The 15,028-nt window shown below is 62.8% G+C and overlaps 1 protein-coding gene across 3 annotated transcripts; it reads right to left on the reverse strand.

The window, feature by feature from the left end:
• Positions 1 to 484: 484 nt before the first annotated feature.
• Positions 485 to 12,459, reverse strand: TCIRG1 (T cell immune regulator 1, ATPase H+ transporting V0 subunit a3). 3 transcript variants are annotated; one of them, XM_033402415.2, is made up of 21 exons: positions 12,361 to 12,439; positions 11,289 to 11,352; positions 9,942 to 10,062; positions 9,477 to 9,555; positions 8,407 to 8,627; positions 8,233 to 8,318; positions 7,860 to 7,986; positions 7,696 to 7,778; positions 7,430 to 7,523; positions 7,012 to 7,224; positions 6,202 to 6,445; positions 3,520 to 3,659; positions 3,256 to 3,413; positions 3,090 to 3,180; positions 2,431 to 2,549; positions 2,140 to 2,353; positions 1,670 to 1,792; positions 1,473 to 1,577; positions 1,282 to 1,399; positions 707 to 884; positions 485 to 622 (listed from the first exon to the last, which is right to left on the reverse strand). In XM_033402415.2, exons 3-21 carry the CDS (start codon positions 10,056 to 10,058, stop codon positions 544 to 546), a joined length of 2,589 nt encoding a protein of 862 aa, XP_033258306.1. In that variant the 5' UTR covers positions 10,059 to 10,062; positions 11,289 to 11,352; positions 12,361 to 12,439; the 3' UTR covers positions 485 to 543. The 3 variants fall into 3 exon arrangements, with proteins under 3 accessions (XP_033258306.1, XP_012391579.1, XP_033258307.1); XM_012536125.3 differs by having other exon boundaries at positions 6,202 to 6,346; positions 12,361 to 12,437; XM_033402416.2 differs by lacking the exon at positions 11,289 to 11,352 and having other exon boundaries at positions 12,361 to 12,459.
• Between the last annotated feature and the right edge of the window lie 2,569 nt (positions 12,460 to 15,028).

Consider the following 15,028-nt stretch of genomic DNA (forward strand, 5'->3'; position numbering starts at 1 on the left):
CCAGCGCCAGCACAGGCACGTGAGAATATTGGCCGACTGGTGCCAGGCACCACTCTCCATACCCAGGGTAGCCCAGACATCATCGTACAGCCAGTTTGCATATCCCCCAAGGATGGGGAGCTCACTCCCCCTGGCTCAGCCTGGGAGGACAATCTTTCTGAGCTAGAATGTACTGGAAACAGCCCTCCCTGGGCCTAGTTCTGCCCCCCTTCACCCCAAGAGACTGGGATCGTTGCAGATGTGCTCATGGGTCCTATCCTGACATCCTGAGGCCCCAGGTCGTAGACCAGTGGCTCCCACCTCCCCCCACCCCCCACCAACTTCAGCTGCAGAGACAGACATAAGGGAGACGAACACAGAGGCTGGCGTGGTGTCCATCCAACCAAAAGGCTCCCAGGGGCAGGACCAGCCCATGCCAGAGCCCAGGCTCCTCCACACCCAGCAGCCCCAGCCCCTGCCTCCCAGACAAGACCAAGACACGGGCCCTGGGCCTTCCCTTTTATTTCTTCCCTGCTCAGCAAGGCAAGGGCAGGGCTGTGGGCACTATTCACCCTCCACGGCGAAGGTGAAGGGGCTCAGCTTGTAGCCAGTACCCGAGTAGAACTTGTTCTGGAACTCCACCCTGGGGTGAGAAGGGAGAGCGGGTGAGGGGACGCCCCCCCGCCCCCCCCACCGTGCTGCCCACACCAGCCAGGCGGCCACTCACCAGTGCAGCCGCAGCGCGTGCAGGAAGGCCGAGAGCCCCTCCATCACCAGCAGGATGGCCACAGTCATCACGGCGAAGGCGGCGAAGACGGGGACCAGCACCACAGCCACCACACCCATCTCGCCGCCCAGGCTCAGGCCGGCTCGCATCACCATGGCCCACAGGACCTGTGACAGCTCTGCAGGTGGAGGAGGGAACCGTGGGGACCACCAAGCCACCTTGGCGTCCCGAAGCCCGCCCTCCCCGTGGGCCAGCGGGGGACCTCCTCCGACGTCCCCCCTTTACAGACAGGGATACTAAGAAGCGACCAGGGCTTCCCTGGTGGCGCAGTGGTTGAGGGTCCGCCTGCCGATGCAGGGGACACAGGTTCGTGCCCCGGTCTGAGAAGATCCCACATGCCGCGGAGCGGCTGGGCCCGTGAGCCATGGCCGCTGGGCCTGCGTGTCCGGAGCCTGTGCTCCGCAACGGGAGAGGCCACAACCGTGAGAGGCCCACGTACCGCAAAAAAAAAAAAAAGAAGCGACCAGAGGGGGCCACGCATCCAGCAGCCGGGTGTGGGAAGGAGCAGGACTCACGGGCGTGGGCCAAGCTCAGGGCCCAAAGGCGCAGGTAGGAGGCCGTGTTGGAGATGCAGCCCAGGCAGAACTCGATGGTGTGGATGGCTTGGTGCATGAACACCTCGGACAGGACAAACTGGGGGGACAGGTGGCAGTGAGGGGCAGGTGGGGCCGAAGCCATCCCCTACTCAGGAAGGCACCATACCCACCTCGGCCTCCGCCTGGTCCCCTGGGCATCCTGCCTTCTCCTCATCAGAGCCCTGACTGGCCAGGGACGTGTCAGGCAGGTCCAGAAGCCCGGCTGTGTCCTTATCCTAGAGGTGGTGCAGCGGCATCACAGACCCCCAGCCCCAGATGGGGCTCACGTCCCGGACAGGACCCCACCCCCAGGCTCCCCTGCCTCTACCGGCTGTTGCCTCCTCCGAGAGTGGCAGCGGCGGTGCTCCCGGTGCAGGAACAAGGGCGTGCCAAGCAGCAGGACGGGCACCATGGCCAGGGCCAGGACCACCAGCGTGGGCTGCACCACTTCCTGCAGGGGAGGAGGGGGCGATGGTCAGGGCGCCCCTGCGAGCCACCGGCCAGCTCGGGCCACGCGATTCCCCAGGGGCCCGGGGAGCCCGCAGCCCACTCCAGCCCAGGGCCCCTCACCAGGCAGGGACTTCGCCCCGTGTGGAATTCCTCTGGGCATAGAAGCCACCACCCCTGCTGGGAGCTCCCAGGGAGGCCCCCTTGACCTCCCTGTCTCACGGCCTCAGGCCTGCATCCCACTTCTCGGACGAGGATCCTGCAGCTGAGAGGCCCAGCCACCAGGGGGCCCCAGGGCGGGGTGTGAGCCCCCCACCCCCGCCGCCCCACCCCCACCCCGCCCCAGCCTACCTGCCCGGAGAAAAGTGGCCGGTTTGTGGGGCTGCTGGAGAAGAGGAACATGTTGATGAAGTGGATGAGGATGCTGGGGGCCGAGGCCGCGCTGGCGGCCGTGACTCGCAGCCACTTGTAGGCGACCAGGAAGACGAGGTAGCCGAACAGCCCCAGCAGGAAGACCAGCTCGGGGAGGGTCTCCAGCAGCAGCCGGTGCCACTGGCCGAAGTGCCTGGGGCAGGAGGGGAGCCGGGTCACCAGGTCGCCCTGGCCCTGCCTGGCCCCCCACCCCAAGGCCCCGGTCCTCACATGTGGTTGAAGACTCCCAGGACCACCCCGAAGGTCATGTGGGTGACCCCCAGGATGACAGACATCTTCATCTTGAAGGAGTTGAGGAAGCTCAGGTGGTTGACAGCCAGGCTCCAGACCTGTGGTGGCAGGAGGGATGGGTGTCGTGAAGGGGCCTCTCCACCCGCGTCACTCCCATCTGCCTGTCTGCCCCTCCAGGGCCTCTGCACAACCCATCACCTGCCCGACGAGGGGCAGCAGAGGGGAACAGTTAAGAGCACAGACTGGGCCGGGCAGCCTGGGCCCCAACCCCAGTTCTTCCTAGCTGGGTGACCTTGGGCGTGTAACCTCAGCTTCCTCACCTGTAAAATGGGGACGGCACTAACGTGCTCCCATGGAACTGTCACGAGCACTAGACATCAAGTCAATTCAACAAGGGCTCAGAACGGTGCCTGCCTGGCACAGAGGGGACTACAAAAGGCTGCCCTTATTGGAACTCGCTTCTCTGCTTTTCAAGTGGCTGCAGTGCAGGCCCCCCTGCCACGCAGGCCCTGGTCTAGGGGGGCTCCTGCCTCCTGTACCCGGAACTGGGCCTGGTGCTTGGGAGGGGCTGGGCAAGCGGGGAGCCCCGGACCCGCCCTCCTGCCCGCCACCGCCTCCGACAGGCGGCCGGGACTCACCGGGTCGATGCCGAAGGGGTACGGTCCCAGGAAGACGCCGGTGACATTGGGGTCCAGGGAGAGCAGCGGCTGCTGGGCCAGGAAGGCGTCACTGTGACAAGAGCAGGCGGGCTGGTCAGGGGCCCGGGGGCCTCAGGGCTGCGGGGCGGGCACGGCCGGGCCTCACCTCCAGCCCGACTGGTTGGCCATGGCCGCCACGCTCCAGCCCGAGGGGAAGACAGCCATGGCGCAGCTGAAGCACTCGTTGTAGATGAAGCCGGTGTAGACGGAGAACAGGCCCATGAGCAGGAGCAGGTAGCGGCCCTCAAAGAAGGTCCTCCAGATCTGGGGGTGCAGAGAGGCGTGGCGAGAGCCAGCCTGGGCCCCCTGCTGTGCCCGGACACCCCCCCCCCCCGCCCCGCCCCGTACCACCCACCCCGTCGCCCCTCACCTCGTTCTGCGCCGTCTTCACGGCTGGCCGGTTCTCGGCCAGCACCATGGCCAGGGCGAAGAGAAACATGAGCAGCCCGTGGCCCACGTCACCGAACATGACGGCGAAGAGAAAGGGGAAGGTGATGATGGTGTAGGGTGCTGTGGGCAGAGGGGCCACGCGGTCAGCCAGGACCCCCATCCCTGTACAGGATGCCACACAGGCTCCCCAAGCCAGGCTCCGGGGCCCCAGGAGACATGAAGGTGGTGTAGCCAGGCAGGGATGCCACACCACCTGCCTGCACTCAAGATCCAGGCACTTACTAGCTGTGCAACCTTGGGCTAGTATCTTAACCTCTCTGAACCTCCATTCCCCATCTGCAAAATGGAGATAAAAATACCACCACTTTATAGGGCTGTTATAAATGACTTTATCCATAGACAGTACCTGGGAAACCATAAATGCTCAATATAACGTTAGCAATTCTAGCTATTATTATTTATGAGAAGAGCTTAAAGCAGAAGCAGAGAGAGCCCAGTGGTAGTCCTGGCTGGCACATGGCAAGTTCCAGAAGGCCGAGTTGGTCACTTAACCTCTGGGACCTCAGCTTCCCTTTAGTAAAATGGGGACATTTTCTCATAGGTGTTAGGATTCTAACGCACATCCCAGTTATGGGTTGAATTGTGTCCCCCACCCCAGCAAAAGATATGTTGGAGTCCTAACCCCCAGTACCTTAGACAGTGACCTTCTTTGGAAATACAACCTTTACAGTTGTAACCCAGTGAAAATGAGGTCATTAGGGTGGGTCCTAATCAAATATAACCGGTGTCCCTATAAAAAGGGGAAAATTTAGACCTTAGACACAAACACTGGGAGAATGCCATACAAACATGAAGACAGCTGTCTGCAAGCCAAGGAGAGAGGCCTGAACACATTCTCCCTCACAGCTCTCAGAAGGAACCAGCCCTGCCGACACCTTGATCTCAGACTTCCAGCCTCCAGAACTGAGTGACGATAAATACCTATCATTTCAGCCGCCCCATCTGTCAGGCTTTGTTACAGCAGCCCTAGGAAACGAATACTCCGCAAAGCTACTGCTTTGAGAGCTGGTGGCATATTACCAACCATGGATATCTGGTGATCAGGCCTGCTCTAACCAGACTGGCATCCGCTAACGCAGAGGGACTACGGGCAGGTGAAATGGGCTGGGGGCCCCACGTCAAGCTCCCAGATGCTGGTCCTGCAGGGTCAGCAGGCCCCAGAGGACCACGTGACCCTGGTCTCAGTCCACACGGCCCTGGATTCCATCCTCATGTGCTGCCTGTACCGCCCCGGGGATCCCAAACCCTGCCTCTTGCCCACTGGATGAGGCAGGACCCCTCCCTGGCCTCCCATAAGGGACCTCATCACGGTTCACCCTCACACCCATTCTTTGGGCTCACACAGAGATGCACTGCAGCCCCTACCCCGTGACACGGGGGATGCTGGGCCACTGGCCACACCGCAGCCAGCCTTCTGCAGGGAGGGTGGTATCTGGAGGGAGAAGAACCTGGCGGATGACAGGCCAGGTCCCACAGGCCTCAGGAAGGAGGAGGGGGCCAGGAAGGGAGGAAAGCCAGTGCCTGCTGCCCTCGGGACGGGCACTGGCAAACGGGAGGGGGCTGCCACCACCCAGCTCCAGCCTGTTGGAGGTGGACCATGTCGCCAAATCTCTCACTTTTCGCCAGTCTTGAGAAAATGCAGACTTTTGCAAAAACTCCCACTTTAAACCCTGGCGCCCGCAGCAGACACTGAGGCTCTGCCCAGGCGGCCGCAGCTCCCTTGGCAGCTCTGTGCAACCCTCTGCCCAGTGGGCCACTTAGAGAGCAGCAGCCTCGCCAGGCCAGTGAGCACCCAGGTGGACGTGCCTGGAGCTGACGGCCTCACTGCCCACCCGCGAGGGCTGGCAGACGACTGAGGGCGCTGGGTTTGAAAGCCCTGCTCATCAGCCTTGAGGTGGACACACCATAGTGTCCTTCATGCTCTAGAGCTCCCTGCAGGCTCAGGCTGAGGCTGGGCTTCACCTGAGACTGGCCCTACTCAGCTCTCCCCTTCCTGCCTGCTTCCCCGTCCCCTAAGGTCCCTTACTGGTTTCTCCCAGGAACACCTCTCTTAATACGCCACTTGCATCAGAGACCCCACCTCAGGGTCTGCTTCTGGGAGAACCTGACCTGGGGCTGCACCCAATTCAAACCTTTCAACGTGGCCAGACAACGTGGCCAAGCAAAACACGTCTGCAGACTGATGCTGGCCTCGTGGACCACTGGTTTGCAACCTTTGGCGATCATTAATCTTCCCAACACCGCTCAGGTATGTACCATCATCCCCATTTTATAGATGAGGAAACTGAGGCTCAGAGAAGCTAAGAAACTCATCAAAGTAAGTGAGTAGGACCTCCAACCTGGTCCATTCCTACTACAAAGCTGCTATCCTTTGCACAACTCTGCTGGTTCCCCTGTTAGCTTAACAGCAGGGCAGTGGGGGTGTCTGCGGGGGATAAACGTGAAGTGCCTCCACTGGACCCCCAAGAACATGACCAGGAGTGCGCCCCTCACCTCAGGAGGGCGGGGCAGGCCCAGGTGGCGACGCAGCCCTCCCATGCTTCCACCCAGGGCAGCAGCTGAGCCTCCCGAAGGCCGGGGCTGGGGACGTGGTGGCTCTCACCGGGATTGACCTCCTGGTAGCGGCCCACACCATAGGCGTCCACGATGCCCTGGAAGCTGGCCGTGAAGCGGTTGGTACGGATGAGTGTGGGGGGCATGTCTCGGCAGGGGATGCGGTGAACCACGGCGCTCACACCCGCCTCGCTCTGGGGCACCCGGCAGGCAGACAGACAGACAAGACTGATGGCAGGGGCCTTCAGGGATGCTCGGACCCTCCAGCCACGGCCAGCTAGAGATAGAGAGCACTGTGGGGACTCGCTGGGTGGGAGCCAGGGGACCCAGGGCAGCCCCTCCTCTCCCTGTGAAATAGCATGACCAGCCCCACCTGCCCCAGTTCAGGGGGATTCAGGGAGGGCCAGAGATTGGCCCAAAAGTCACTCGGGAAACAGAAGCGTGCTTCTTCCCATCCAGGTGGCCCAGGAGAGGGAGCCCCATGGCCACAGGTGAGCACCTAGCACGGCGACCCCTGGAAGCAGGGTCAGCAACCCCATTTCACAGATGAGCCCAAGGCTCCCTCCAGTTGGCCCAAGGTCACAGGGCCAGTACCTGCAGAGCCTGGATTTGAACCCGGTTTCTAACTTAACACCCAGTGCAGCTTCCAGGGTGTGACGGCCCATCCCAGGGCCTCTGGGAAGTCGGGGCAGGAAGAGGGCTTGCTGGGCCAGGGCCATCACGGTGGACTCCCTGGAGGAGGATGAGTCCCGGCAAAGGCACGGCGCTGATGGCACCGGGAATGGGAGATGTGTTGTGTGGAGGAAACCAGCCCCTGCCTGGCAGTAGGGGAGGGCGGGAGACCACCCCCCATGCTCACCGAGCTGCCCTGCAGCGCCTGCTGCAGGGTGGGCAGGTCGCGCGTGGCACACCAGGCCTCGGCGATGAGGCACTTGTGCGTGGTGCTCACGCTGCACTGGTTGAGGGCCAGGTACACGGCCTTCATCTTGCGGATCTGCACCTGCCAGGGCGGCAACAGTCTCTGCACCCGGCCCAGCACCTGGCTCAGGAAGTGCTCCGTCTCACCCAGGACCTGCGACCAGAGCAGGGGGTCAGGAGGAGTGGGGGGGGGGGGGGAGGGGCGGGGAGGGGGAGGGGTGTCAGGAGGGGAGGGCGGGGAGGGGGAGGGGTGTCAGGAGGGGAGGGGCGGGGGAGGAGGAGCTGGGGGGCAGGGGAGGGGTGTCAGGAGGGGAGGGGCGGGGGGAAGGCAGGGCTACAGCCAGGCCACAGGCGCCCACCTCCTGCAGCTCTTGGCTCTGCTGCTGCAGCTGCTGTAGGGCTGTGCGGCGGGCCTCCTCCTGCTCCACAAATGGGAAGACGTGGCAGTGGAAGCTGGCAGGGAGGAGGGGGGAGGTGAGGTGGGCACAGGGTCCAGGGCTTGCAGAGGCTGAGTCTAAAGGGAGCCCACAGGGCAGTGTGGCAGAGCGGGCTCGGTGGAGGTGACATGCAGGGGCCCGGGCATGAGGGCAGCGGGGGGCCAGCCCCCCACCCGACGGGGGCTCACCAGTCAGTGATCTTGCGGATCTTCTGCCCGATCTGCTCGCCCCAGTAGGAGATGAGGAAGGTCACCCACGTCGCAGGCTCACCCTGCCGGAGCGGGGCGCACATCACCCTGCAGTCCCGGCTCCACCCAGCACGCACCCCAGCCTGCGCGCCCGGCCCGCTCACCGTCACAGGCCCCTCCAGCTGCTGCTCCACGTCCCTGAAGCTGGCGATGAGGAAGCCGTGGCAGGCCCTCCAGAGCAGGCGCTCCAGGGCGGCGGCCTTGTGGGGCTCCACGGCACCTGCTACGAAGCTGCAGGGACGGGCGGGGCTGGGCAGGGGCTGCTCCGGCCTCCCCCCCCTCACCCAGGCCAGGCACACTGCCCCCGTCCGCACAGAGGAGGCAGGAGCCCGCCAGGCAGGGCCAGAAGAGACCCCCAGGGGCAAAGGGAAGTCCAGGCCTGAGGGCGGCTGCACGAGGGCCCTGGACAAGAAGTCCGAGCTGGCCTGCCTCACCCCTGCACCAACCGGAAAGAGAGCGAAGCTGCCCCTCACTTACTTGACCCTCAGGTCCTGGTGCGGCCCCCCGGGGGACTGGAGCAGGGGTGTTCTTTCCAGGGGCCCATCTGTGTGGCTGGCTGCCAACTAGGAGCCGAGAGGCGCCATGAGTCCCGGCCCAGGTGGGGTCTGGGGCCCCCGCCCCTCCCCACGCCCTGCCCGGGCCGGAGCTGACCGAGGGGCCATGGCCCTGGCCCAGTACAGCCGAGTGGAGCTGCAGCTGGTGGAGCTGGGCCCGCAGGGCCTGCCGGTTGCCCCGCACGTCCCGGAGCTCCTGTTCTAGGCGATCCGTCTCCTCCTGGATGTGCAGAAGGTCGCGGGGCAAGGGCGCCGGCAGCGCCCCCTCAGGCAGAGGCAGCGTCAGCCCAGCCTGCCGTACCTCCTCCTGCAGGAAGGCTGGGTGCAGAGGGACGGGCATTGGGGAGCCGGCTCAGGAGCCACCACCAGCCAATGGCCACTATTAGCCAAGTGATGGCTAACATCTAGGGAATTCCAACTGCCACCCCAAACTCTGCTGGCCACCAGCTAACTGATTCACTGAGTCTGAGACCCCGGAAAAACCTCAGGCTAAACCTCCATCCCTGCAGGTCTTCTCCGCCTCCCCCCGCCCTGGGGCTCTTCTGGGCTGCTCTCCGTCCCCAGCCCCTGGCCTGGGTCCCATAGCGGTCTTCGGGCAGGTGGCCCTAGCACTGCAGGGGATGAGAGCTTGCATGGAGACCCACAAGGTACCTGCCTGATGACTTAAAACCTATCAGTCAATCTAACCATTAAACAGACATGCTCTATCCTCCCACCTTGCAGGACCCTCCTAAGAGGCGTTTCCAGAATAGAACCCAGGGCAGGGGTCCCTCTTGCCCAGGGCCAAGCAGCTGCTCCTTGGGGGCACCTGACCCAGGATCCTGGCCTCTGCCCATCCCAGTCCATCTGCAGCAGAAAAAGTTCTGTCCATGCTTCTCTCCTGCTTAGGAACCTATGGGTGGCTCCTGGCGCCCAGAGGGTGAAGTCCCGAGCCCTCATTCGGTATTCAAGGCCTCTTCCAAGCCGGGCCTGGCCTGGACCCTCTGCTCAGCTCACCCAAGAACACCCCAAAGATCCCAGCTGCCCCGTCCTGGCTCTGCAGGGCCTGGCCCGGACCTCCCTTCTCTGCCGTCCGCCTGGGCAACTCGGACTCTTCCTTTCAGACCAAGCTTGACTGGCGCCTCCTCCAGGAAGTGTGCCTGGGGTGTCGGCCCAGGGCCAACTCACCGAAGGTCTTCTCCAGCTCTTCACAGCGACGAACATCTACCACGAAACGTCTCTGGAAGGCACTCACCGAGGCATTGAGCTGTGGTTGCCAAACGGAGGGATCAGTTTTCCAGGCAGAGGGCCAAGGAGGTCCCCCCACCAGGGCCCAGGCCCGGCTCTCCTCAGGCCACAGCTGCCTCCCCCAGAAAGGTGCTGAGTACGCTGTGACCCTCCAGATGCCCAGCTGAAGACACACCAGACCCCATGTGGCCTGGGAAGGGTGAGGCAGGGCCCAGGAGGCCTGGTTGAACCCAGGCTGGCACAGGGTGGTCTCAGCCACGAGTAAAGCCGGCCTGAGAGCCAAGTATATATGGCAGAGGTTGCCGGGATTCAAGCAGGGCCGGGGGTCAGTCTGGGGGAGATGGTCCACCGTATGGGACACCCAAGAACGAGGCCTCCCCTCACGCCCACCCCAGCCCCACTCACGTCTCTGAACTCCACAAGGCCCAGCTCCCCAAGCTGGCTCACGCAGGCGTAGGCAGCAGCTGTGGGCAGGAAGAGCTGGACGAGCGCCACCTCCTCACTCCGGAACATGGAGCCCATGGTCCTCTGGGGCCGACAGGGGTGGGAGCTCAGGCGGGTGGGGTCCCAGGCAGTTCCCCACCAGGTGTGAATTCTGGGTTCACATAATCCTGCAAGGTCCCGCTACCACCCCTATCTGACAGATGGGGAGACTGAGGCCCAGGATGGCTTAGCGGGGTGCTGAGGTCACACAGGAAGTAAGCGGCGAGCTGACCTTACAGCCGGACCCACAGTCCAACGTCAAGCTCCTTCCCAGCTGGCTCTGCCCCGTCTGAGACCCCTACCCCCCACCCCTAGTGGCTCCTGGGGACACTGGCTCTTCTCACACCTGGCCCCTGCTCCTCCTGTCCCCTCTCTGTGACCTGCCCTCACCCGAGATCCTACACATCCTCGGGGCCCCAGGCCAAGGGCCACCTCCAGCGCCGGCCACCTGACTGCCCTCGCCTTTCCACCCTGGGGAGCAACCTTGACAGGAACAGCAGGGCTGAGGTCCGCCCCATCCCCACAGGCAGCCAGGGCCCTCCTCCCTCCCTGCCGGTCTGTGGGCGCTGAGGGGTGGGGGCCTCCTCTGGGACTCAGGAAGGGTAGAGAGGACAGGCAGAGGGCGCTGAGGAAGCGGGACCTTCCCCTGAGGCCCGGGCTGTCCCGCAGCAGCCGAGCTGGTAGGGGCCGAGGGAGGAGCCCTCCAGGTGTCGAAACCAACAAAAGTGAAACTGTGGAAACTGAAATGGGCAGGAAGGGCCTGGCCGGGCCTTTGCTTAATCGCCGCCCGCAGGGCAGGGGGAGCGCCAGGGTGGCCTCCCTGGGCCCTGTAGATGCCCAGCCCACAGGCCAGGGCTCCATGGCCACTGCCCTTGGGGCCCAGGGCCGGCCCCTGCCCCTCTGTGGGACTCAGTTTCCTTAGCTCGCAAATTGAGCGGGGGAGGGGAGGGGACAGGAACAGGCCAGAGCCCTGCTGAGAGGGTGAACATCTGACACCCTGCCTGCTGTCTGGGCTGGGCTGGGGCCTGCCTAGTTGGTCACTTCCTCTCCTGGGTCTGGTTTACTTAAATGTAAAAGAAAAAAAAAAAAAAAAGGAAAAGCAGCCCCTTCCCCAGCCCCGGGAGAATACAAGAGAGAATGGGAGAGACAGCTGCGGGCTGTGGAAGCAGCAGGCCCTGAACAGGGAAGGGTGGGCAAGAGGGCCGGGGACCAAGGCTCTGAGCCCTACCAAGCTGTGATTAGCTGTGTGTTCTTTGGGGAGTCTCTCACCCTCTCTGGGCCTCCACTTCCTCTTTGGGTGAATGGGACTTGGCCACCCCGCCAGAGACAGGACCTAGGTGGGGAGATAAAAATAACAAGGGCCCCCATGTAACTCCCTCGCCCGCAATACCTCATTTAAATCTAACAGCAATCCTTGGGGGAGGGGGCACTGTAGTCCTGTTTTATAGACGGGTCAGCAGGTGAGGGAGCCAGGCAGGAGCCAGGCCCTGGGGCTGCAGGTTTGGAAGTCCCAGCCCACAGTATGCGCTCAGGGGAGGGCTGTTCTCTGCCCCAGGTACCCCAAAAGGCTGGGCTGGCCAAACGGGGGTTGTAGGGAGCTAGGTCTGGGGATCCAGGCAGGGCAGCAGCCCTGCGGCCTGGGCACGTCCCTTGGATGGGACAAGCCATGGTGAGCACAGGGGTGCAGAGACCTGGGCAGATCCCTCCCCTGGCATTTCAGGCCTCCACTGTCTCACCCCCTCCCCCTCATCCTCCCTGACCCCTTCCTGAGCCAGGGGCCACCCCAGAGACATTTACAGAACAAATGAAGGTGCCTCCACCCTTCAGGGTCCAGGCTCTAGTCACTCTGTGCCCCTCTCCTCCTGCTCCCTTGGGAGGCTGGAGGCTTAAGGCCAACTCCTCCAGAAAACCACCAGATCTCTCCTCTGAGCCCCTGGCCCGCCACGACGAGCTGGGCTGGAGACGAGGGTCTGCGTGCGCTCTCTTCTAGCTCCGCCTCTTCCTAGTTGGGTGGGCCTCAGTTTCCTCATCTGTAGAATGGGTCCCTCCCTGCCAGGAAGATGCAGCAGAGAAAGTTCTGAGCACCACCTGGCCCGGCACAGCTGAGCTCAATACTACTTGTTTGTTATAGGCTGTTAACACCCCCATTCTCCTCTTCTTTCTCCTCTTTCGCCTCTGTGGCCCCCAGCAACGGCTGACACCCGCGGGCCGGACGATTGAGCTGCCTCTACTGACCCAGCTGGGTTGGGGCGCCACGACACCCCCCCGCTTCCCAGGGCAGTGGGAAGCGAGGGTGGTAGGCAGAACTGGGGGCTCTGCAGCCCCCGGCTGGGGCACTTACCCCCGGGTCGGCTGCACGCGGCGCTGCTGTGCGCAGCTCTGCACTCCCAGCTCTGAGATCCCCGCCGCGGCGCCCACGCAACTCACTTTCCGCGGCGGGCGGGGCCGGGAGGGGCGGAGCCAGGGAAGCTCCGCCCCTTGCCCGCCCCGAACCCCCACCCGGAGTCCTGGGAGCTGGAGCGCGGGTCGGAGACAGGCCCTGGGCTGGGATTGCCTGGCGGCCTCGCTTCCTCGCTCCAGGCTGGGAGACCATTCGGAGCTGTGGGCCGCCTAATACGGGCGAGGAGGCCCGGAGGCTGGAGCAGACACTGACCAGCACCAACCGCGCACATCTACGTGGCCGGGATGTGGGGAGATGCCCAGCCTAGGCCCAGCTCCGGGGCTACAGGGTGGGATCTCCACCATCTAGAGGGCTCACTGGGCTGATTAGACCCCAATACGCTCAGGCCTGGGGCCCAACACTACGTGTCCCCACCTCTAGGACCCCCTCCCCCTTGCGTGAGGCCGCACGCAATTACACAGGTTCTTATAGCTTCCTGCTTCTGACCACCACCTTGGACTCCAGGTCCAGTGGTCTGGGCCTTTGGGCGGGTGGCTGCCCTTCTCTGGGCCTCTTTCCTCAATGGCAGCAGGACACCAAGGGCCAGGGCCTGGGACCCGCACCCAGCAGGCACTGGGCAATGCTCTGCCCTGGCTGTCACTCCTCCTGTGGCTGGATGTGTCCCCATGACCTTGCTGCTACTGAGCTCCGTGCAGTTTGTCCTATCGCAGCACCCACAACCTGGGGCTCACGACTGTCCAGCTGCCTGCACTTTGGACAGGCCAAGCCTGCACCCGCTGGGGCCCCTCAGGGCAAGGGCCTGTGAGAGGTGGGGGGAGGGTGGGCAAACGGAGCCCCAGAGCTGGGCGCTGGCAACAGAGTCACAGCCAAGGCTAGTGTCTTCAGCAAAGTGGGAGACACTTTCTGGGGCACGGAGGGGCTACTTTCAAGGAGTAACCTCGACACAACCAAACTGAGTACCAGTGGGGGCCTCGGGTCAATACTTCCTGTTCAGGGCAAACTGGAACTCTCTCATGTTACAAAATGGCGTTAGAGCTGCACTCTGACCCAGCAGTAAGGGAGAGAAATAAGTCAGGAGCTGGATACACTCATCCGTTTTATTTTTTATTTTTTTGGCTGTGCTGCATGGCATGGGCAATCTTAGTTCCCCAACCAGGGATCGAACCCACAGCCCCTGCACTGGAAGTGGGGAGTCTTAACCACTGGACCGCCAGGGAAGTCCCTAGACTCATCCACTTTAAATGAAAGTATTCTATTTACCTGCGTACAGATAGAAGCTCCATGTCAAGCATCTAGTGCTGGTTATGTGTGGGAAAAGCAAAATTAGAGGCAATGTAGGATTTTCAAGCCTGCCTCTTACAACTGGCCTTGTTTTTGGAGAGCTCCTGCCCCCAGCAGCCAGCAGGACTAGTGGTGCCGGACTCGTGGACACTCCCCGGGCTCAAGTCTTCCTTCCTGGTCCTGCACTTCTCACCTCTGTGCCATTTTGTGAGTTCAAAGGACCCCAAAACCTTGGCCAGTGGTGGGGCCCCCACAAGTCCTGGGCCACTTCTGCATCAGGAGATGGCCCATCCTGGCCTGGTAAGTAGGTCCAGGTGTCAGCAGGGGATCTGAGAAAAGGGGCTTCCTGGTAATGAGCTGGGTAATCTGGGTTTCTTTGCTGCAGGCCTTCTCAGAGCCTTGAATGTGCTATCATGCAGTGCCTGTCCCAGAGGGGAGAGGCACTTGGGGCATTTCCCACACTTACTGGTCCCTAGAACACCCTTCCAAGAAGCATCTTGGGAGATTAGTGTTTTGTAAAAAGCACTTTTGGAAATAATGGAGAAAGGGAACTCCGAGATCTCTCAGGCCCGAATTAGTTTTCTCATCAGATGTGTGCTGTGTGATCCTGAGCAAAACACTTCGCCCCTCTGAGCCAGTTTCCTCACTGCTGAGAATGAATTGAAATCCTCTCACACCTCTTAGCACCAAGTTAGAGGGGGCTGTTTTTGGCTACTCTGCTGCCACTGGGCTTGCGTGTGGCCCCAGAAGGAACCATGTCACTTGGCTGGGACTGCAAAGCAGGAAGTCCTGAGCGGCAGAAGCCATGCCAGCAGCCTGGTCTGGGGAAGCTGGGGAGAAAAGCGGATGTGGCTGGAGGAGAGGCAGAGCCAGCTCACAGGCAGCAGGGCCTGGGTCACCCCCTCGTGACTGTCACCCCCCCCCCCAGAGCAGCCTTCCCCTGCCTCCCAGCAAGGATGCTCTGGCCTTTCCAAGTTCCTGCTCTTGATGTATTTCTGCCTGCGGCCTTGCGAGAGGCTCTAGGTCCTTAGGGTCTCAGCTGTGGGTGGCCCTCAGGAGAGGACAGGCCCCAGCCCCACCCCTTGGGCACACAGGATTATGGGAACAGTGGACCTGGGCCGACCTCCAGCCTGCGGAGCCTTGGGGAACATGCCCAGGAAGATGTGTGGGCCACACACTGCCGCGGGCCCGGGCCCAGCCATGGGGAGGGCCTGGCAGGTCCCACAGAGTCGCACAGGAGGGCGACTCTGTCCAAGGACCTGGTCCAATGGAGGAAGCCACAGGCCGTGGTCAGGCCTGGACGGCGGACTGATGACAGAGGCGGTGG

Source organism: Orcinus orca, chromosome 8, assembly GCF_937001465.1.
Source record: "Orcinus orca chromosome 8, mOrcOrc1.1, whole genome shotgun sequence".
Taxonomy (NCBI): domain Eukaryota; kingdom Metazoa; phylum Chordata; class Mammalia; order Artiodactyla; family Delphinidae; genus Orcinus; species Orcinus orca.

Coding starts and splice junctions, on each gene's coding strand:
- TCIRG1 (XM_033402416.2), bottom strand. CDS start 10,058: ATGGGCTCCATGTTCCGGAGTGAGGAGGTGGCGCTCGTCCAGCTCTTC. Junction 3,660..6,201: donor CTACCAGGAGGTCAATCCCG/GTGAGAGCCACC, acceptor CTCTGCCCACAG/CACCCTACACCATCATCACC. Junction 3,414..3,519: donor TGAAGACGGCGCAGAACGAG/GTGAGGGGCGAC, acceptor CTGCACCCCCAG/ATCTGGAGGACCTTCTTTGA.